At 42.4% G+C, this 24629-nt stretch overlaps 1 protein-coding gene and 1 pseudogene across 1 annotated transcript in view; both read right to left on the reverse strand.

Annotated features, from left to right (window-relative positions):
• Positions 1 to 5527: 5527 nt before the first annotated feature.
• Positions 5528 to 6742, reverse strand: LOC131408982 (BUD13 homolog; annotated as a pseudogene).
• A 12030-nt stretch (positions 6743 to 18772) lies between these two features.
• The window catches only part of ENDOD1 (endonuclease domain containing 1), a 38424-nt gene continuing 32567 nt past the window's right edge, over positions 18773 to 24629 (reverse strand). Inside the window, exon 2 of the mRNA XM_058545381.1 lies at positions 18773 to 23847. Coding sequence (XP_058401364.1) covers positions 22645 to 23847 — 1203 coding nt within the window. The 3' untranslated portion in view covers positions 18773 to 22644. The remainder of the gene's footprint in view (positions 23848 to 24629) is intronic.

Raw genomic sequence — 24629 nt, forward strand, 5'->3', positions numbered from 1 at the left:
GTTCATTTCAGTGCTGAAAATTCTATTAGAAATGAAGCCAAGAATGATTTCTGTGATCATGTGTCTAAAAACCTCTGGAAAGACAGTCCATCCGAGGTCTTTGGGCACCTCAGGCAGGATCTGGAGATATCCAGAAAGGAGAATGAGAAGGTAGAATGAGGACTGAGGGTACGGGGACTTATCTCCCTCTGGTTTCTCCCAGTTTGGGTACGAAGGGAGGAAGTATGGTGTTGCAGCTGGGTGAGTATGTTTTGGCAACATTTTTAAAATTACTCCTGTTTCTGATAAATGTGCCCAACTCTAGTGTTCTCCCTTCCCTCCTCCCTTCACCCCTTTTTCCTTCTCTCCTACACCCCTGGGATCTCAATTAGTCTTTTTGAATCTCAATTTCCTCATCTGAAAAGCTTGTAATCATGATAATTCATAGGGTTGTAATAAGGATTAAGTGAGATAACATATATTCAATAAATCAGTCCTATTTCCTTTAAGTTGCCTCATCTGTTCCTCTTGCCAGTTGACTTCTAATTCTCCCTGCTTCTCCTTCTTCCATTCCCCACAGTGATTGAAGGCGAGGTTGGATCAGGCACAGACCTGAGGGATGGGGTCTCGGAAACCTGCAATTTCTTTCTACCATTCCACCCGCTTTGGACTCTACCCTTTGAAGATGACTGTCATTATGGTTGACTGTTAATATCTTTTCAGCTAACAGTCTCCCACCACCAGCCTCTATGAGCCAACAGCTCCTGAATTATTTACTTTTTGAAACCCCTCATTGGGTGTGTGGTCACAATTTGGAATCCTAGAGTAAATAAATTCAATACTGTAAGTTGATTCCATTTGGGGCCAGGCCTAAACTCAACAACATTAAAAATGTACCAGCCTGCTCTGAGGGCTCCTTGGACAGGTTGGATGGACAGACTTTCAGTGTTCATCCGAGCACTTTGTTTGGGCTTAGAGGCCTGGCTTCTCCTTTTGGGGACTGTCTGGGGGTTAGGACCCTGAACATTCTAGTGTTCTGCAGGAAAGACCCTCCTGGTCCAGAGCCAGGGCTGATGGCCCTTACACATCAGCGGTCCCTCCCCTCTGTGATGCTGCCTCCCTTTACAGTTCAACCTGGGTTGACTGCTTGATGCAGTTGTTTATTCAGCAACCATTTACTGTGATGCCTGCTGTGGGGGACGGGGTGGCAATAAAGGTCCAGACCCCTTGCCCCCTATTTGGGACCATTCTGAAGGGCTATCCCAGCATCAGTGCTCCCCATGGGCATGCTGGGTTCTTTGTCATGCTGCATCATAGCCCACCTGCTCCTTCGCCCGATCCTCCATCTTTCCCTTCCTTTACAGCTGTTGCCCCTGAGCACTGCTCAACTAACTTCCTTCACAATAATCTCATCTCAGAGACTGATTCCTGGGGAGCCCAACCTGCAACATGGAGCTACATGGAAAGTGGACTGAGACATACCTGTGTTCAAATCCTGGCTCTGTCACTTAGTGGCTACGTGACTTTGGGCAAGTTATTTAATTCTTCTAAATTTAATTTTTCATCTGGGGAAAGAGATTATTGAGAAGATTAAATGAGTTTATATATAGTGCACCTGGAGCACTGAAGCAGCTCAACAAATGTTAGTTCTTCTTTCGATAGTATTTCTCAAACATCGCATCCCAAATCCTACTAGAACTTATATTTCTAGTTTATAAATTTTACTAGAATTTATATTTTTATATTCTTGAAAATAATACTGCATCTTTGAGAAGGGTAACTCATTATTAAAGTTTTAGAACACTGTCTTAAGTGAAGTATAATGGTTAAGAAATCGGAGGGAGTCTAGATTTGGTTGACCTTAAACAAGCAAGCTAACTGTATAACCTGCAAAATGCCCTCACCTGGAGAGCGGGACATTCATAGTACATCTTTGTGGCAGATGGTATTTTCCTTAAATGCCAACAACAATATTTCCCATCCCAGTTGCTCTTCTGAAATGATCTTGCCATTCCTCCATCAATAGATTGAATCTAATTCTCATCCCCTTGCATCAGGGCTGACCTCAGTGACTTGCTTAGCCATTAGAATGTGGCAGAAGTGATGTTCTGGGACTTCCAAGGCTAGATCATATGAGGCTAAATCATTTTGTCTGGGCCTCCGGGAAGGTTCTCTGTTGGAACTCAGTCACCAGGCTGTGAGAAGCCCAAGCACTTGGAGAGGTCATGGTGTAGGTGTTTGGTTAACAGTTAACAACAACTGCCAGCCAAGTGAGTGAGCCATCTTGGACATCCAGCTCTTTGGGCCTTCAGATGCCTTGGCCCCAGCCAACATCCAGCTGCAACCTCATGAGACCCAAAAAAAGAATGGCCCCATTGAGCCCAGTCAACCCATAAACCATGACAGATAATAACAAACTTTGTTTTAAACCATTGAGTTATGGGGTGGTTTGTAATGAAGCAATAGAAACCAAAACACTACCTCCTAGGGTGGTTGTGAAAATTAAATGAGATGATGCATGCATTTTACGTAACAAAGTGCTCTGTAAATGATCACTACGTTGCAGAAACGGGTAAGCTGATTAAATGAGGAGATATCACAAGGGTACAAAGGACCTCAGTACTAAGCAGGCACATCTGGTTTAATATTTGGTGAGCACCCGTCACGTGGCAGGATCTCTATTTAATCACAGAATCTCCAAGTAGAAAGGCATCTCAGAATTCTTCTTGTCCAACCTCCCACCCAGTGAGGACATTCCTTTTTGAATGTTTGTTTAATCCAATAATTATTTATTAACCCCTGCACTGTGCCAGGAAGTGTGGTTGATGGTAATGCTGGAAAGTGGGGTACGAAGATGACAAAGACAAAGTCCAGTGCCAGAGGCAAACACATGGGCAGTTACTGCGCAACTAGTATCTGCAGAGAAGGGGGACATGTTTCCCCCGCGTCGAACGAGGGGAGTTATTTCATTGTTGGCCAAGTCTGGTAACTCCACTTGCCTGTGTCCTGGCTCCTGCTGACATCCTGTCTGTGTAGCAACTTATATTTTGAGTGGCAGCTCTCGGACTCCGCTTTCTTGCTCCATATCCTGAAGTCGACTATTTACACATCCTCTTACCCACCTCTGCTCATGCTGACCCTTATCAAGGAGGGCGGCTTTGCCTGGCACTTGAACACCAGCCTGCGGGCTTTCTGAGGACAGTGCCTGGGTCTTATTCATCACTGGGGCCCCAGCTCCTAGAGTAACCAAAAAAACAGAAAAGAACAACCAAAAAATGCATCCCGTTATGCGTAGGTTCAGAAAAATGCCAAACATTCCTTTAATTCAAGATCACTTGAAACAACCACAGCAGGGAAAATTACCAGTGTAAGGTTGCTTTCTCAAGCTTCACGAACAACACTAAGTTTTTAATAGGCTGGGGTTTTAATGGGCAGGTGAAACCAGTTTTTTAAAACCCTGAAAGAGTTCACACTGAGTTCATTACAGCCAAGTAGTTAATAGCTGCTACAGTCTATGAGCAATCACTGCTTTCTGCACATAGCCACATTTTATGCCTTCTTAAAATTATCTTTAAAAATATTTCACACAGCATGAGCTTCACATATATATAGGGCTTAGAATTTTTATTTAAATGAGAAACATTAGTTCTGTGTCACATCTGAAAAAGCTTTTGTCTTCTTCTCTTGAGAAACAAAGGGAATATAATCCACTAGACCAGAGCACACAGCCATCTGAATTAGGTCCTTTCTTCTCAACCTAACTCCCCTGCTGAGAGCTCCCATCCATACCTCTCAGGTCCTGGGAACAGGAGCAATGGGCATGAACAGACTAAAGTTTGCCTCGTTGCTCTACAGTTTCCCTTTAATCAAAAGTCAGATCCCTTCTCATTCTCTTCCTCCTTATTTGAAAATGTTATCACTTGTTTGTTTATATCAATGTTTCTCTGCCTGGCTGTAATTGTAGTTTATATAAAACATAGTAAGGGGCTCTTTTATTTAGGAAATTATTCTATTTTTTGTTGCTACAACATAATCATATCACTAGGTGGGGGACAGTGCTCTGGAGATAGTGCAGTCCCCTATAAAAAATCACAAAAACTTTCCTACTGAGGAAAATCAAGGAAATCAGAAGCAAAAAGAAAACTTGGTGGGGAAAGGGCAGAACTTTTTACTTGGAAAAGGAGGAGGAATGTTTTCAGGAACCTCAGAGACAAGTGGACACCCCATCACTGGGGAGCTGGGAATCACTTTGTACTCTTGGGTCAGTGGGATGTACTCTAAGAGGCTTTGTGGAACCCCAGAAGCTGCAGGCTGAACCCCAGAAGCTGGTGGCCCTCGGGGGCCTGGGAGTGAATTGCAGTGGTTGGTGGACGGACTTCTGGGCTTGGATGGGAACACCAGCAGATAGAGGATGAACCCCAGGAGCTGGGGGTAGACCCCAGGAGTTGGTGGTGGATTCCTGGTGCCAGGATTAGCTCCGGAGAGCTGTAGATGTAACAGAGGAGTCCAGGGGACTCTGAGGGTGCAGGACCATCTGTGAGGGTAGGGGGAAAAAGTCGGGGCAGTGATGGTTGAGGGGAAAACCTATTTATCAGTAGGAGCAGAGCTCCTTCACACCAGGAGGTCCAGTGGTGGCTTCTCCTCTTAAAGTGGAAGTGGAGGGAAAACTGTTTCAGTGTGTCCAAAACTCACCTAATCAGCCTCTCTGCTCTACACCTTGGAGGTGATGCCCTTGTGGAACTCAGTGGCCATTAGCAGGTACTTTCAGCACCTGTGTTGGGGGTTCAATTCTCTGTTCCTAAGCAGAAATGAAGCAAGGGCAGGGCATGGTGCCCTGGGAAATCTCTAGATAGTCAATCTGAAAGAGGACACTCTCTAGCCCCCTGCTAAATGTCTCTACTTGGTTGTTTATAGTCCAAAGTGCTGATTTTCATTAACTTCTTCATCTCTACCTAGACTTTGCCCAGCACTGGCTGGGCTGCAAACACTTGGCTGATCTCTGGACCCATTTGGTTTGCTTTTTCCTTTGAGTATGTTAGGTAACTTACCTTCTTGTTATGAAGGGTCAGCTAGAACTTGCATTCATATGATGCCACGTTGTTGTTCATAAAATGTGGAATCTTGTTGATGTCAATGATCTTTACAGCCAACTTCCAGAAATACTCTCTGTGCTGCTGGTTGCTCTCTAAGGAGGAGGCTCCCTACCCTGGAAATTCTGGTCTTGCTTCTACCCCTCGATGATGCTAGAAGTCCAGCTTGAGGACCTTTGTGCTTTTTTCCCTAATAAAAAAAGAAAAGTAAAAGAAAGAAAAACCCTAACCAGAACAAACTCCAGATGTCCTTAGAGTACCGAAGAGGCAAGTTTCTTCTGTTTTGAAGTATCTGAGAAGTTCAGAATGTCCCTAGTCAGAACTTCCAGTCTCAGATTCTTCTGGGATCAAAGGTGGTGCCCAATGAGTTTCTGCTGGTCTGGGTGGGCCCTGTTAGCTGAAACAGATGTAGCAGCTGGAGGTCTATAACCCTATGCCCATATGCTCAGTCACAAGAGTTACACATCCTCAACACTCCATGTGTAGGCAAGTTCTTCTACTCCTTTCTTACTTGTGAGTGTGCAAAATGCTTTGATTCAAATACACTGGATCTGTCTACTCCATCCTTGTGATACCCAGGCCAGACATTGAATCTCTTGGGAGGAGGTGCCAGGCCACTGCAGCAAGGCTTCACTTTCTTATCCCTGTTCTCCTTAGGCTCATTCTTCTCAATAAATTTGGCCATGGGAACCCCCTCTCTTGTTCTCTGAGCATCCAATCCAAGTGTTCATCAATACAGCAGTCCAGTGGCTTCTGCATCTCCGTCATTGTTTCCTCCACATCCTGTTGTTCTGGTTGGCTCTGAACCAGCCCCTTTCCTCACTGAGCAGACTCCCCATCTTTTCTACTTTTCTCCTTTGCTCCAAACAATCTGGTTTCAAGTTCCTCACATGACTGGGCTTATCTTAAAATTTGGTTTTGGCATTTTAGAATTCAGCTTCAAACTCCATGATTTCTTTGTCTCACTTCTTGAGGTTCTATGATTCTCACTGTGTCAGTTAATACCAACTCTGTTTGAGCCCCAGAAAACATTGTGCCCAGCTTTATTTCCAGGAGACTGACCCATTTGGAGTGAGTGAGGTCAGACTGGAATCAGAAAAGTTGGTCTTCTATTTCCTCTTGGAGTCGGAATCAGAGCTCCGTGGTCAATGTCTATTCCACAAAGGAGATGGGTCTGAGTCAGAGAGGTCTCCCTGTTCTTACTCTAGTGGGAAGCAGAGTCCGAGGCATGACTTCTAGATGAAGAGCTTATCCAGAATTCTCTATGGTCAGGGAAAGAGCCTTTGAAATCATCCTGCGTCTTATGTCCAGAATAGGATTTTCCTTGTTTTTGTTTTTTTTTTCCTTTTTCTTTCTTTAATGGAGGAGACTAAATGGTATTTATATTTGCTGTCTTTTAGGAGTGACTGATGAGAAGGGCCTCAACCCTTCCAATGTGAAGAAGACTTGCTGGAGGCTCTTTCTGGCATCTCATTGCTTTTGGTTCTAGGCAGGAATTGATGGACATTACAAGCCAAAACTAGGTTTATGACAGGTCTTCCTGGGTTGCAGGGAAGTGTCTGAGGAGTCAAGAGCCCTCCTGGATTGAGACGTGTCTGGAGAGTTATGGTAGGTCCTCCCGGGGAGAGACGGATCTGGGAAGTCACGATTAGTTCTCCTAAGAAAAGATGCATCAGGGAAATGTTGATTTCCAACTACATTCTAGTTTGCATTGTTTCTGAGGAGTCAAGAGCCCTACTGGACTGAGGTGTGTCTGGAAAGTCACGATGGACCCTTCTTGGAGTAGATGGGTCTGAGGTGTTTCCTTCCTAAGATGAGAAGGATCTGGGAAATCATGACCCCCTCCTGGGGAGAGATGGATCCATGGAGTCATGACAAGAATGCCTGTGAAAAGACAGACCTTCATTCTTGTTTCCATTTGGCATTGGTCTAAAAGGCCTCAATCTGCTTTTCTATCCATCTCATACCCTGCAAGCAAATCTCCATCATGTTCCTCTTCCTCCTTTCCTAGTTGAGTGGCGTAGATAGGTCACGTCATGATCAGCTCACATCATGATCCACAACCTTCATTATCCTGCCACTGGCCCTGCCAGGCTTCTGCTGCTTTTGGCAACACTTGCAACTGAATTCAAAGTTCTCATTGGCACCGGTGACAAGTGACACTTCAAATGCATGACCACTGAAAGTGGCAGAGCAGCTGCCAGAGCAGCAGCATGTTGAGCCTCCATGCTTTAATGGGCAGGGAGAAGAAACCACACCAGAGGGTACACCCAGTTTCTCAGGTCCCTGGTCAAGATGGTGCCATTAGAGAGCTCTGAGGGGAATGCAGCATAATAAGTGCCCTCTCCGGGTCTCATGGCTTCAGGAAACTCCATATTCAGTTCCTAAGAGGATCACCTCTATTTTTTTAAGCAGTGCAGCTCATGAGATTGCGCTTAGCCATGATCAGCATTTATCTACATCTAGCTAAGCGTGACTAGATATTTGGACATTGTCTAAGAGATTGATTAGGATACTCATTCAAAGGAAAGGATATTTGTGTGATAAAGGTTAGAAATAAAATAGTTTTTAGTGATAAGATCTGCTTATATTTTTCAGTAATTAAAAAAATCTGAATAGATCCTGAGAGTTTCTTTCCTAATCAGTTGCATTTTCATTATATTCAAAACACTGTCTCCCTCAGTGTCTCTCATTATTGAACAGTTGATTCTTTCTTTGCTATTTTCACTGACTCATTCTAAGCCAACCCCCTAAAATTGTTTTCACTCTGTCTTTTAAAGAAAGCAATGTCATGTCCTTACATAATGTCAGCATTTGGAGAAATGCCTACACAACATCTAATTTCTCTGAGTAGTTCTGAGGTTCAGTCCTTATGTACGTGTACTGGAGAGAGATGTGCACTGATGATCAGATTATCTTTCTTATCTTCTTTGTCCAACCCAACAGCTCACAGTTGGAGCCCTGCGTGAAGCAGCAGGAAACACTTCTCTGAGAAAGAAGATGGCTCACAGGGCTGTGGCATGTGAGCGCTTGCAACAGTATCATAAATCTGCAGCTGGACTTCACACCCTGCCTCCACAGCCTGCCAGTGGAGTTCGGAAGGAGGGGACGATTGCTCCCAACACTGCTGCCATAACAGAGGCTATTTAGGAAGCACTTTCTATGTGCCCAGCAACAGGCTTTTCATCCATCTTCTAACTCTCACAACATAAGACCAGCTGGTAATAAATGAATATTTCTCCAGGGTCACATTGTTCTGGGAACATGTAAGTAAACAACTAGGAGGCAAGGACATTTGATGAACTGATCAATCAGAGGGTTAACTTGACTATGAGTTCCTTGAGGATGGCTTCTTCACCTGACTCGATTTTATCTCTGCAGACCAAGGCATGGGAAGACTCACTGGACAGTTTCTGGGCAGTGGTTAAACAGGCCTCAAGGTTGAAGGGAGTAAAAAGGACTTTAGTTGACAGTTCAGGCTGCCAGTTGAGCCAAAGTCCTTGGTCCTTCTCAAAAGAATATTGGATTTTCTCCGAGTCTGAGTAAGGAACTATACAGTTTTTCCATCTGGACCATTTTGCTGTCAATCTGTCAAGGCTATGAGACTCCTCAAGACTACCGGGGCATGTCCCCTCTTTGATGGAATCCACCTCCAATATTTTCAGGGTGCCCACAGTGCTTAGGATCAGTGCTACTCAATTATCATTCTCCTGGAGATGACTCTTCACAGTCCTTTGAAATCAAACAACTCCAATGGGGACTGCAATGACTCAGGGAAGCCAGGAGTTAAGCACCTGTCCATAATGGTGGGCTTTTCACACCAGGAGGTGCAACAGGTAGACCCCTGTTTTCCAACCTCGCCTCTAGTCAGAGTGGATAAATGCATTTATAAATCTGAATCCCTTCTTAAAGATAAGTTATTTGGTAATGATTTTGCATTTTCCCTTCTCATAATGGGGACTTATTTTATTTTGAAATCCTTTGCCCATTTAAAAAAATTTTTTAACAGAAAAATATCTGTAAATAAAATATGTCATGTAGGAAAAATTGCATTCCTAATCTGCCTTTCTATAAACTTATTCCTTTCAAAAAGATAAACTGTGACTTTATATAACCAAAAAAAAATGGCAACAATGTTCGCAGGCATTTTTATGAGATACGTATATTTTAAGGATGTTAGCTCTTTGTCGGCCATGTTACATTTATCAGTCTTCCTCCCTTCTCCCCAACCATAGTCTGTAGGGTGGACAGTATAAGCTCTGTAAAGGCAAGTACACAACTGTACTTTTGGTCTACCCTCTGTGCCTAATAAACAGCCTGGTAGACGTGAAGTGCTCAACAAATGAATAGAAACCAGAAGGCAGATCACCCTACATTTTGCAACTTATCTCATAACCCTAATCTTGTTTCCCTAGGTTTATTTTCAGAAGCTAAGGAAAAATATTTGTAAGGAAAATTGGAGCATAAACACACTCTCTCATCTCCAGATAGCACGGAATATTCTAGAACAAAGATCTATGTCTCCTGATTCCTAGCAGAGCCCTGCCTGCTTTGGGATTGAGAGAGAATGTCTGCAGAGAGCACCTAAGTCATTTATTAAAATACTGAGCTGAGAGACAGTCCCTCGTAGGAGAAAGCTTATCTGGTTATAATCATGGGCTCTGGAGCGGGACTGTCGCGTGTCAAGACCCAAGTCCACTTACTGGCTGTGTGACCTTGACAAGTTGTTAACTTCCCCAATCCTCAGTGCCCTCTTTTGTAAAAAATAGATGTACACTTTATTTTTTTTATTTTAAATTTTATTTATTTATTTATTTTCCCCCCCAAAGCCCCAGTAGATAGTTGTATGTCATAGCTGCACATCCTTCTAGTTGCTGTATGTGGGACGCGGCCTCAGCATGGCCAGAGAAGCGGTGCGTCGGTGCGTGCCTGGGATCCGAACCCGGGCCGCCAGCAGCGGAGCACGCACACTTAACCACTAAGCCATGGGGCCGGCCCAGATGTACACTTTAAAAGGGTGTCTAGAACAGAATTTCTCCATAAATTTTAGCTGTTATTATTTTCATTGTTATCATTATGATTATGGTGCCACCCAACTCGTGTAAACAGCAAGTCCAATTTCTGGAGACTGCAATGATGTCATTCCTCAGTCTCACGTGGTTTCCTACAAATGAGTCTACATCTTTGCTTCTCCCTTCTGTAAAACACTGGGGTAATCATGGTAATTAGTAATGCCTTTGTGTTTAGAAGGCATGATCACATCCATTTTCTCATTTGATTCCCACAATAACTCTGTTGAAGAAAATTAGAAAGACCTTGTTATCTCCATTTTACAGGTAAGGAAATGAAGGCAAAGAGAGGGTAAATGACTTGCCCAAACTAATAAAAAGCAGAATGGAATTTGGAGCAATATCTTTCTCACTGTGTCTCTGGGCTGAGCAGAAAGAGTTTTGGCAAAAAGGATCATCCCCCTGGTTGGAGTTCTCGACTGCCATGTTCCCTGGTCTATGCTATTGGTTAAGTTTTGCTGCCATCACTGGAAGCAGCAGAATGGGGAGCATTCCTCCTACACTGCCTGGGATTCTGGATCCACAGTTTGTGGCCTTAGCTCTGAAGCCTAAACATCTGGTATCAGCTTCTTATCATGCCCAAGGTTGCACTGACAAGTGTTACTAGAAGGCACCTGACTGAGGCAAATCACACAGTCTCTACGCATACAAACTCTTCCAACTGACATCTTTATCTACTTTAAACGCCATCAACATGCTCACCAAAGGCAGCTTTGAAAAGAAAGTGAAATCACAAGAAGGCATCAGGCTGGCTAGAGTAGATGGATAAACATGGAGGGTGGAGGTACGCTTCTGTTCTGTAATTGGTCAAAGTAGCTCCAGCTTCCAGGTGGCCAGGCCCCATGCCTGGGTGCTGAGGCAACGGACTTGAGCACTTTGCATCCTTTTGCATGAGCAACAGCTGTTGTGGGACCATCCCTTTCTACTCTAGTCTACAAAGTGGGGACGGGGTCTTCCAGAGTACCTGGCCCAGGGCAACTGTAATGCCCTAAAATCAGAGAACCAACTCTGGCTGTACAACAGAATCATATATGAAGTTTTTAATAAATACTGATGCCCACACCAATTAAATCAGAATCTTCAAGCCTGAGATTACTGATCCAGGCATCAGTAATTTTTTATAGTTGTATTGATATACACTGTATTGTATACATTGTATAATTGATATACAATAAACTGCACAAATTTAATAATTTGATGAGTTTTGACATAAGTATATATCCCAACCTACCACCACAATCAAGATAATGAACATAGACATCACCCCAAAATTTTCTTATGCTCTTTGTAACCCTTCCCTACCTGCTCCCCCCATCACTTTCTTTGCTATAGATTAATTTACATTTTCTAGAATTTTATGTAAATGGAATCATACAGTATTTTCTTTTTCTTTTGTCTGGCTTTCTTAACTCAATTATTTTGAGATTTACCCGTGTGGTTGTGTGTCAATTCCTTTTTATTGCTGAGTAGTATTCCATTGTGTGGATATACCACAATTTGTCTATTCACCTATTGCTGAACATTTGAGTTGTTTCCAGTTTTGGACTATTACAAATAAATCTGCTGTGAACACACATGTATAAGTCTTTGTATGGATGTATGCTTTCTTTTCTCTTGGATAAATACCTAGGAGTAAAACGACTGGATCATAAGGCGGGTATATATTTAACATTTTAAGAAGCTGCCAAAGAGTTTTCCAAAGTGGTTGTACCATTTTATATTCCCACCAACAGTAAATGAGAGTTCCAGTTGCTCCACATCTTCACCATTCTTGTAGGTGTGGGTATATAACATATCTCATTGTGATTTTAATTTGCATTCCCCAATGACTAATGATGTTGAGCACGTTTTCATGTTTTTTTTTTTTTTGACATATGTATATCTTCTTTGGTGAAGTTTCTGCTCAAATCTTTAAGGATGGAACCTAAGCATCAGTTAAAAATACATTAAAACTCCCTGGTGATTCTCATGTTCAACCAGGATTAAGCACTACTCTCTTACCAGAAAATTGAGTGCAAGCCTCTAATTTTAATCATGTGGAAACTAAAATTTAGAGAGAGATTGGGTTACTTGCAGAGCAAAGGAATTGCAAGACAAGGAACTCACCTTTAGAACGATTGTGGCCATTAGGGAGCAAGTTCTTCACTGCGGACCTAACTACATCATTTCCATAAGTTGGACAAGACATCTGTCTGTGTTAAGACTTATGGTCTTTGGTTCAACCTGATCATTCATCCTTTCACTTAGTAATCTGAGTGTTCTATAATAAAAATTTCAAGGAATTGACTTTTTTGAACCAAATTTCTGACAGTTTTATAACTACAGTGAAATAGAAGGTAAAATAGTCTCAGAGCTTCCGCATATAGTGTTGACTACACAACTCTAGAGGGCTCCATTCACATTGACTATGATGTGAAAGGCAATCCTAGAGTTGTGCAGCACATAATCTGTACATCCTTAGATAATGATCCTCAATAACCTTAAACTCTAAGCTCTAGGTTCTGGGTCTCACCTTCTAACTGTGTGATCCTAGGAAAGTCAGTTGAATCTCTGAATCTTGGTTTAAAATCTATAAAATTGGGATAATTTGTGCTCACAGGATAGATATGAACAAAATGAGACCATGTCAGGGATCAGCAAACCCAAGTGGCTACAGGAGCTAAGCAAGTAACTTAAATGAGCAAAGTGGTTCAGGTCAGAGAGGTGATAGAGAAATGATGGGGCCCATGACAAACTGTCTACTCAGCTCCAGCTGATTATGGTCTTGTAAAAGCACTGGCCCAAACTTACCAGAGCTTCTGTTTTTTAAGAGAAGTCAGAAACCAAAATATCTGTGGTTAAGATGTAGTCCACTGATAAATGTGAAAGGGCTTTATAAATCATAAGGCACCTTATATATTTAATGGGCATCATTATGTGCCTTAAATCAAGCTGTGAGTCAGTCTCTGAGGGACTACTGTAGATGTCTATCTTGCACCCCCTCCTCTGTCTTTCTTATGACAACTACCACCACCACCACATGGGTCCTTGACATTGACTGGATCAATCATCTTACGACATATTCCTGGCCACAGTGATAGGCCGATGGTGGAATGTACCCAGTGGGGGGGAAAAAAACTTCCTGGGGATTTTGCTGGCCAGAGCTAACAGAGGAGCTTCCCTCCATCTCTGGATATGAGGCCATAAGGGTGAATATCCAGAGCTGCCTGTGACCATGTTCCATGTTGTATGAAGAGAGACATCTACTCTAGGGAAAAGGAAGACAACACAGAGAGAGTGATAGAATTCATGTGAGTCCCTGATCTCAATGGGCCCTCTCTAAGTTTTTGTAACATGATCCAGTAAATTGGGGACTAGGCTGGCTTGAAAGGAGTTTCTATGGTATGCAATTAAAAAAAAAACCTGATGAATGCATTTTGCCATCTCGAAGTACAATGGCAACAGATGAGTTTTCACTGATTTTCAACACATCCTCATGACATTTGATTCATGGATAGAGGTTACAGAGCTAAGAAGTGAGCCCTGAGAGAGGAGATGAGAATGTGGCAGCGGTATTTCAGGGAAAGCTAGCCAGGGCTGTGCAGAATTCTCTGTGTTGATTTTGACAACAAAACTTGAGGTGTTTTCTCAGATTTGAAGTCTCAGATGTAGGCCCTGACGAGCTTCTGGAAGTGATGGGCTCTAAGAAAGGGATTCACACTAGGACACATGAGAGATTGAGGGCAACACCACAATGATATTTTATTAATTTACACTGAAAAATAGAAATATAGGCTGGAACACTTCCGTTACCATCTTAACATCCATTATTTTCTTAAGCTACACAGCAAACCAAAACATAATCAAAAGCCACTTTGTTAAAATTAGCTGTGATAAAGCCTTGTCAAGGGGGTTGAAATCTATGTGTCAGTGTACCCTCTCCATAGAGACAAACCAACATAGGAAGACAGGTCATGATCAGAAGGGTGTTTGGTTGGAATGCGATCAAAAAAGAGATGTTAAGTAAGTTGAGGTTTAATGGCAATGAGCTAAAATAACCTATGTATTCATTTTACAGGGCAGCCTTTGGATTTGGAAATAATTGAAGTTCAAGTTGCCAAGCCTTCCTGTCTCCTGGATAGTACTCATATGGGCATGGTCAGTGTCTGTCTCAGTGATTTTTCTTTTTCTGCCATACTATGGCTGATCAACATCTTTTCTGCAGGCAACATTTTTTCCATATATATCTTAATGCAGCCAACTGGATTATGAAGGCGTGGTGTGGCTCCCAAGGACTTGCACCAGCTCAGGAGCCCAGATTGTGCACATCTCTTCCCGACTCTGCTTTCACTGGTGTCACATTGGCAGCTTGAAATCAGCCATGGTCAGAGTATTTACACCGGAGAAATTGGCAAACATTACAAATCAGGGTGTTCCCCCCCAACCTACCCCGCAAAGCTGGTGATTCAACATTAACTAGCACACCACTGGTTATAAGCACAATAGGCCCAACAACCTTGCTACTTCTTTCAGGTGCATATTTCTACGTCGTTCTATTATGGGCTGATCTTCTATTTGACATGTAGAGAGCACTTTGTTGGTGTTACTTCTGAGATCTTAGAGGACATCTCACTTTGTCCCCAGCCCTCACAATAAAGGGCTCACCTGGGCAAGGCTCTGGTCCTTTGGGAAGCTGGTCTAAGATGGTCCCTCCTGACCCTCAGCACAGTGCTTCCCACCACACCTCTCACCTATCGAAACTACTACTGTGTGAAAGAGTTGTTCAGCCAGTGGGAAGGATTTCCTAAGATCATTTATTCTAAGTTGCTATATTGACACAGTGTGCTGACTCTCTTCAGACTATTTGTATTTTCATAGGAAACGGAGACAGCCTAAGGGAAGAGTGCCAAGGGGTGAGGTTTCTGGCAACACTGCAGGCTGCTGGTGGAGTTATCTGGGAGCAAGGAGCGTTACCAATATCTCTTTCATGCTCTCAGGTTGGCCGCCGCTAATCAATTTTGAAAGTCTGGGAAGAAGAAATGCTGATAATAATAATGATGATAATGATGTTGTTTCTAGGACTAACTCATTCACTGCCCTTCCCAACAATGTCCCAAGGGATCTCTCCAACTTTTGGTAACCCACAGACAGCAGAGAAAGTTGATGAAACTTGATCAGAATTTGGACTCAATGATATGAAAGTACTTGCTAAAAAGCAAAGATTTATTACCTGCAGTTTGGCAAGATCTTAAAGACGGTCTTGTCCATCCTTTCTTGTTTTGCAAATATACCAATGATGACATCCAGAAAAGGTGCGGTAACTCACAGGAAGTAAACTCAGGTCTCCTGTGTCCCAGGAGCACCATCCCCTTTGCACCAGCCTGCTGACTCCTCACTTCTGGGACTTCCACTTCTCTGGAAGTTTCCTTCTACATGCAGTGAACAGGATATACCTGGATACGCCTAATCAACAAATATCTTGGGGAAACATACACTTGAGACAACTTCCAGAAACATAATCCTGGGAGCTGGTGTTCTTGGGAATGGATGACTCAGTGACAGGCCTGGGCTGGCCTTCAGTTTACAGGCTGCCAGCGGAGGTCTGGGTGGCTTCTGCCAGTTTCCAGAGGCTCACCTGTGACTTTCCACCTCTGGCACCTGTTTCTTGTTCAGCTCTTATTGTTACACGACACATAGGTTGTCTTCTTTTTGATGCCTAATAAAAAAGAAGAGTTTCAGGGACTCAGCTGACTCACAGGAGGAAAGCAAATGGGCATGAGGTGTGTGCAGAGCAGTCTACTGAAGATATGATTTGTTGGTTTTTAAGAATATAGGACTTAAGGATAGATATGAGGCAGAATTCCAAGGACCTTAAGTTCAGAGCCTTGTCAGGGCATAACGCTCAACATTTATTGTCAAAACCAATTTTTGGCTAAACCATTTACACTTTCTGGATAACTGCTTTAATTTTCATTGGTTTCTACTCACCTATTAAAAAAATGAACCAGGCACGAATTTTTAAGAAAATAGAACCAACCCTGGAGTCTCCTATAATAATAAATTTTCATATTTCTATGCTACTTTATAGTTCACAAGCATATTATCTCATTTGATCCTTACAAAAAGCCTATGAGGTTAATATTTTTATCATCCACAGTTTATAGATAAGGAATTAACGCTCACAAAGGTTTAGAGACTTTCCCCAAAGTGTTGGAGGAGAATGAAGACAAATCCAGGTCTACAGAGTCCAGAGTGCAGGCTTAAAAACAAATAAACAAACAAACAAAATTAAAAAACCCAAACCCTGTACCATAGCTCTTTATAGAAACACTTTAGTGTGGAATTCCTGACAAATTTGATCTTGGGCTCCTTTTTCCTTCCAAAGACACCAGAAATTCTGGAAGCTCTTGTTAGGACATGACCTCTCCTGTAACACTGAGTCATCAAGATGGTTCTAGGTAGTGATGTTCCAAATCAAAGTAGTGTTGTTCAATATAGTACTGGATGGAACTTCTCTTTGCACCCATAAAGTAAAAAAAAAAATATATATATATATATATTTTTTTTTTTTTTACTGAACATTGGTTCATCTTAGTAAGTGTGCCCTTTTCCTACCAAAAAGAAAATCAAATACTCCCTAAGGAAAGAGGAGAGGAGCCCTAGACTCCTGCTGTCAAAGTCTAGATGACTGTGGGTGTACCTGCTAATACTCTAGTCTATGTGATGTCTGGGAAGATCAGATCAATCCCTATAGGTGAAAGTACTTCTGCAAACTCTAGGGTTCTATATGGGTGAGTCTGCCATCTTCAGATGAAAAGGAAGCCGACCAAATTTTTCAGATGGTCAAGGAATGTCCAAAATTAGACTTGGATTTAGGAAGGGCTTATAGACGTACATGAGAATCTTAATAACAGCTGGTTCGAAACATCTTCAAGTATTACTCTCCCTCACCACCACTAAATTATTGTGGATTAAGCATGAATTATATTTCATTAAGCATGAATTTATTTTTCTAAGCTTTTAAAATCATGTAAGTGTAACTCTGGGTGGTTACATGGGCTAAAGCCCTCTTGTTACCCTCATAAACTTCTCCTCCATTGCTCAGGAGCCTTCTGGTTGTGTTTAAGGTGCCCATGAGGTAGGATCCCTCCTGGCTGGGGCTGTCTGAGCAGCTGACCACTGGGAAGGGGCTCTGGGTTGGAACAGTGACCTTTCTGGAGGTATAACCATATCAAGATAAAAAGAGGCAAGACTGGTCCTGAAGGGTCAAATCTTAGAAACCCAGAAGGCACCTAATATGTGCATCATTTGGACCCGGAGGCAGAAAGGGATGAATAGACACCCAGTAAGGTGGTCAGGGGGAGAGAGTGGAACTTGCTGATGAAAATGGTCATTCAAGTGCTAAGTCTATGAGCTGAGCATCTGCCAACATGACTCTTTTTTAATGTTTGAACCAGAGTGATCCATTAAGTGGGCCAAGTCAGGACACATAGAATAGGTAGACTGCTTAAAATATCTTAATTAATGATCAAAATTATCTTTTGCTTCATTTGATTAGCATGAATTCTTCTTTATAAAAATAATCTATTTTAAAAAATTATTATGCAGTCTTCAGAGACAGCATGCAGTTTTATATCATACTCAAGCCTGCAAAGTCCAATGGTGTTATCAGCATCTGCTTTGGATGTAGGTATTACAGACAGGATGAGACCACCCAAAGGTGGCACTGAGGACGATAGGCAGGGCCTCTTGGAGACTGTACTTACTGAGTGTGAGTTGGTGGGGGGAAGATGGGTGATCATTCTAGTACAGGGCTTAGGGATCAACGATGGGGGTCCAGTAACTCTACCTTATCAATACCCCAGGATCAATAAGTCCTTGGGCACTAATTCATAATGCCTTAACTCACAAGAGGCTGATGAATAAAGAAGAATGACTATTTACAGTGAGGGCCATCATCCTTTTCAGTAGCTAAAATGTACATACTCTCTGTCTAGTTCACTCTCTTCCTATAGGCTTTTGGGGAAGCTGAATCTGTTATAATACCGTGGACTTAGTGAGGAAGGGGCCTAGAGAGAAATCGCCTCTCTACTCCAGAAATTTCATGTCGCCTTCTTGAATAGTGCTAGAAACATGGAGAGTTCCTGTTCTCAGACCTGCCTTCTTCTAGACTCTAGGTCCAACCCTCACCTGTCTCTTCAGATATGTTGTCTCACTGATGAGGCTCTGGATTTCCATTCATGACCTCAACTCCCAGACCATATTTTAACCCTGGTCCTTCTAGCTCCGATCTAGAAACATCCTGAACTCTAAGGGGACTTCCAGCCAATTTCATCCAAGACATATGGATCTTATTACCAACAACAGGAATAGCAGCAACAACTAACATTCACTGAGCACTTACCATGTGCCAGGCACGGTAATGAATGCTTTATCCTCATTAATTCATTTAATTCTTATAACAACCCTCTAAGGTAGGTACTAGTAATTATCCCCATTTTCTATATGAGGAAGCTGAGGCTGTGGGTGGTAAGTAACTTGCCCAAGACCACTCAGCTAGTAAGCGGTGAAGCCAGGGTTGGAGCCTAAGTCATTTTGACTCCAGAGCCTGGGCTCTTAACCACTAGGAAACACTGCCTTCAGGACTCCTACACACTAAACGCAATCAACAATGACAAGTGGTCATGAGCACTTTCTTTATTGAAATTTAAGCTTAAAAATAATTGGCTTGGAGTGTAACTGTTAGAAATCAAGCCATGATTTGGGGGAAATGCCTATAGAAAGAGATAATGAGAAGTCTGAGAACCCATTTATGACAGTCAGAGAGTCCACACTATATTGCTCAAGTGTAACATTTTGAAAAACACGTATTGTGTGGTGAGCTTAGGAGAAATGCTGAACAAGACACAGAATCCCACATAAGACCGTGCCCACCCGGGGAAGGCAGCCACCTTACCGCCACCTCCGCCCCAGAGGGGGCGCCCTACTAAAGGCCACAGAGAGGACAGTCACCCTTCAGAGACTGCTTGTTATTTCTCACTCTGTGGGAGTTTCCTAAGGAATTAACAAATAATTAAAAGTGTTTCTATAATTTTCTATGTGATTCAGAATCAGTGAAGCAGTAAGCCTCTGGTGCTTATTTATAAAGGACATATCACAAATACTTGATGTCCCAAATAGCTTTTCAGAGAAACAACATTGAAAAATAGTTCTAAGTCGTGTTTCAATGATCTCACCTTCACTCTGTTTTCTCATGTATGATTCAAATTTTACAAAAATAAACAAAAGCCAGATGTGAGTGGAAACTGCTTGAGTTAATATGGATCAAAAAGAAAATGGAAACAAATAAAAATCAAAGATAATCCCTAAACCTTATTTCAATCATTAGGATTCTCCGCTTTTAAATATTTTACAAAATGGCTAATGAGTTGTCAATAATTACTTTATTGAGCATTACAAGGTGCACAGCATTGTACATAGCTTGAAAATGTCAAATTGACTTTTGTCACACCCTCTGAAAAGGCTTCCCTAATTCCCATGGTTTTGTGGGTTTTCCTCCCGTGCTCCAGGAAGCATGCTGCTAGTACCTTTATTGCAGCACTGACCATGATGGTTACATGTATCAATTGTACCATCTGTTCTCCCTACTAGATTTTTGAACTCCTCAAAGATGGGATCCATGTATTCTTGATCTCTGCAACCCTGATGTTCAAATACATGTTTGATAGATGACTGAATAACTGAATGAATATAAGTGCTTCACCCTAGTTCCTTTTCCCAATCCCCTAGTCTGCATTTAGGTGGGAGAGCTGATGTTGAGGAGAAGCCAACCATCAAAAGGCACAATGGAAAAGAGGAGTGTCCAAAGGCATGGCTGATCCACAAACCAGAAAATCATCTCCATAATAATGAAGAGTTGGCTGACCTCCTCAAGGGCCTGAGAACATAACGGAGCCACAGAGAAATGTTCAAGCCAGAGATGGTGTTCAACAACACAAACTCCCACCTCAAAGCCCAAAGTAGCTCCTTGGGAATAGGCCAGCAATCCAGCCACCTACTGGAGCTTCAGGCCCAACACAGCCAGTGCCAGTCAACCGGAGGCACAGCTAACACTAGCGGTCCAGAGCAGAGGGTCCCAGCCACCTAACCTTAAGGATATTTTTTGCTTTATCATCAATTCCCAGACTTCAAAAAAAGTCACGCAAGAATAAATAAATAAGACACTAAACAACTAGAAGTGAAAAAGAAGACATTTCCGAATAGATCTCAAGAAGCAGTTTGGATGCCCTGTTCCTTGCATGGTGCCAAGGGGCCCAAGCTGCCATGAATGCCTTCTTTGGGCCTTCCAGTATGCAAAATGGACTATGAGGGACTAGAGATTCCATGGGGGGCAGTAACCATGATGTTGTGCATGGATGGCTAACTGTTTCATCCCATAGGCCGAATGCAATTGATTAGGCAGGGCCTAGAGTCTGTTTGATGAATGATGGAGAAAACTCTGCCATGGTCCAGGAAGGCAGCTGAATAGTAGCACACACACCACATATCTGACATGCCAGGGGTGATGGGATATGTGCAAAAGACCTTGGCTCCTGATCTGCCATCAGCTAGCAACAAAACCAAAGGCAAGCATGTTGCCTCCCTGTGCCTCAGGTTCCCCATCAAATGAGGGTTTGGCCAGACCATCTCTCTGGTCACTTCTAAGATTCCCTTTCTTTCATTCAGCAGGATTCTTGACCCATCAGTACCAAGGCAAACCCTCACCCTTCCACATACCTTCATACTGCCGAAATGAAGGGAAGCCCAACTACAGATTTTTATGCTCACAAACAGAAGTGCTGGTAAAATACTGCTTAAGATAAATCTAGCGCATGGGTCCCTATCATGGACCAGTCTGGTGTCATACTCCCCAACCCTGCATCCCAAACTGATCAGGATGGAAGCTTGCTGGCTACTCTTCTATTTTGGGTGGAATTCAAGCAATTCAATTATTTTTATGCAAAATGTAACTCTCACTACACTCACATTTTTCATCCACCAACCTGATGCAAATAGTTGACCCATCATTCTCTCGTTATTGCCTTTCTGGATCCCAAGTTTTTGCATCTAACTTTTAGATGAATTGGTGGCCTGTACCCCCAAGATCAATATTTTACACTTGGCCCCTTTCTACCTCACAGCAACTTGTTATAACACTCGGAAAAATCCAGATGATTCCATCTCAGCTGTGGAAGGCAGAGCAAAATTTGGGAGATTCTGCTTTCTCCTCTTATCATCTTCAGTGCAAGATGTAAAATGACAAGTGCTTGACCAAAAAAATTGGAGATTAGCTCTCAAATCAAATTTGCATTAATGGGAGAGTTATGTTTTCTAGCCTCAAACATACTATAAAAATAATTTCCTTAGGGATGTTGTTTCTTAATCAAATTTATACATATACAAACTTTGATACATATATATATGAATATTTTTTTCCCTTTTCTGAGATGGCTAGAATAGTTTTTCTTTTGTGGCTCTTTTCTATACATTTATACCAAAACAATCATTTAAGGACAGAAGTCAGAGTGTTTTACTGTATTGGGTACTTGCTTGATGTATAAGAAAGACTGATCTAATATGTTGCAGCATATGAATTTTCATGTTAGCTTAACATGTAGGTCTTGGAGCTCAATCTTGTCAGCCAGAGATTTAATATATGTCAAGTTAATCCAAGCTTGGCTAAGGCTGTCCTCAGACCTACAGCACCTACTCAGAGCAGGGCTCTGTCCCTTGTGCTCTCTTCTTTATACCTGAGACGACTATACTCCACTATTCAAGAGGCAAACGATCTTTGCCCTTGTATTCAAAATCTGTTTTACCACATTTGGCATAAAATGCTTATCATTACCTACAAGAAAAATGGAGCAAAATTCAACTTTGAAGGAAAAAAAAACCTTACAGGTCCTCGGGAGCCATGGAAAGCTAAGGGATATAGTAGGTTCTATATCCTAAGAAAGTTATTTCAACAGGGAAGCATGTCTGCACTTGACCAAGGTCAGCTGACTTGTAGAGAAAGAGAAGCAAATGATAACAAATTGGCTAAGAATATTTATATCAATTTTGCCTTAGGTCTCAGAGAATAACAGGAGGAACATGATTCCTTTCTCCTTTTCTCAGAAACCCTTTGGTTTAAAGTTGTCCTCTTTCTAATGCTTCCCTCCTCTGTATATTTTAATTAGCACAAATAAACACCAGAGCATCTCAGGTGGTCATCTGCATTAGAGTGAAGAACTGAAGATTCGAATGGCTTGAAAGTTTGACCATATCACAGCAGATGACCTAAACATAATCCCACTCTGAACATTTCTCTTGGGTCAAGTCTAAATTGTACCACCTTCTTTTGCAAAAACATGCAGACACCCCCAACAAAGGCCAAAGTTATAATGATAATTGACAGTGAACAAAAACCCATTGTAAAGACAAAATATTCCAGCTTTCTCTATGAAAAAAAAATCAAATTCACTGTGACTGGACACTCAGTTTGAGTTCTATAATTCATCAGAATTGGCAATGGTAACCTTGTAGCCAATCTTCTTGAAGACACTAAAAACAAGCTGAAATAGGCCACCCATGGTGCCAAGAGCAGTGTCAAAGAGCAAAGAGATGGTGCCACCAAGGCCCACTGCAATGTCCTTGCACACAATTGGAATTGCACCCATGGTGTACACTGGGAAAGTGGCCACATCCACAAAGACTCGGACAGGGATGCCCAGAATGCGGCAAACGGCTTTCAACAGACAACAAAGGATCCGGAGAATGGCCCTGACGATTTTGACCATGACTTTGAGTACCTTCCAGGGAATGCTCGCCAACTCTTCCCCAATGGCCATGAAGTATGAGATGGTGGCTGAACCCAGGCGGTAAAGGCAACTTTCCATGCCATTAATCACTTGCTTGGTAACATACCACAGGAAATACACAATGTTCTTCAGGATTCCTACTGCAACGTAATAAATTAATTGGAAAAGCTTGATGAATGGGGTAGCAATGAAGCCCATGAGTTTTCCCAAAAAGCTACTCCTTTCCTCAGCTGCCTCTGGAGGCAACAGAGCAGACTTCTTGCTCTTTGTGCTGGAGAGGGGAATTGAGTCCTCTTTAGATTGTACCATTCGCTCTTCATCCTGGACTTGGTTAACCATTTCCAGGATTTTTTTCATTTTCTCTGTGTCTTGTTCAGTTTCACCACAGTTGTTCTGGAACAGCTGAGGGTTAAATGGAAGCAGTTTCTCGAGATCTTTCACCATCACGTCTTCTATGACATCCCCTTCCCGAGTGTGCTTGACAAAGCCCATGGCCCAGCCTCCTCCAGGGACAGCACAACAGGCCGCCAGCCAAACAAACTCAGGGACAGTCACTCTGTCTTTAACTTTGCGGTCTGAGGGCACAGCGCCTGTGATGATATATAGGTCTTCCCCATTGCCACACTGAGGGGTCAGGGCCTGGTCCATTAAGCTGTTGAGATTCATGTACCACCGTTCCCGGAAGGACGGGGTCATTGGAGCTGCATTTGTGAGAGTGAATGAGGTGGTGGGGAAATCACTACTAAGAGAGAATGGGTACAGCTGTCCTCTTTGGTAATCAGAATCCAGGTAATCTGTATTCAAAGCTTGCCTGCTTCCCAGATTGTTCACAGAAGTGATAGCATCCTCCTCATTAATCACCTCCTCAAGATTGCTGCTGGGGTCATCAATCTGAAAGAAGAGAGCACGTGTTAAGATGCATCCCTGTCCACAGCAGAGAGGGTGCACTTGAATCGTTCTGCCAAGACTCCAGAGAAGTCCTCATGACACTAACACTTCCAACGCTTGAGTTTGGAAGAGCTTTGCTATCTGGTGCACACACACTTTATTCTAATATTCCACAAGCCTGGTGTTTGAAGGTGTCTCTCAAATAGGCTGTTTCCTATTTTACTCCCTGTGTATATTCCACTCCTGCTCTGCAGTAACTCCTTATCACACACGTGCATGCCAGCACGCACTCACACACTTACCCACACATGCACGCACACATGTCCCCACGCATGCACACGTGTACACGCACACACAAATATACCATCGTGACATTAATTTTTAATCTGTTGTGGTTTGATGAATTTCTTTGCTTTTTAGAATATTTTTCCATGAGATTCGAGTTAATTTTAAAAATTAAAACAAGGGAAAAGTAGGTCTCAACAGGCCCATAAAAACTAGAACTGCAATACAGATAATCAGACACCAATGCTGGCTGCAATATAGTGAACACATTCTTAATGAAGGTTTACACACTTTGGATATACAAAAAACAATCAACTCTAATTAGAGCATTAAATCAAACGAGAAAATGTATAGTTTGTCATCAGTTATTAGATGCTTACCAAGCCAAGGTAAAATTCAAATTTGACCAAGTGCTGTTCGAACTTAATCTCTCCATACATTTGCTATTATTAACAATTCATTTTCTGTTTAGGTCAATCTAGATACGCACTACATACTAA

Source organism: Diceros bicornis, chromosome 7 (assembly GCF_020826845.1).
Source record: "Diceros bicornis minor isolate mBicDic1 chromosome 7, mDicBic1.mat.cur, whole genome shotgun sequence".
In the NCBI taxonomy this organism is placed as follows: Eukaryota; Metazoa; Chordata; class Mammalia; order Perissodactyla; family Rhinocerotidae; genus Diceros; species Diceros bicornis.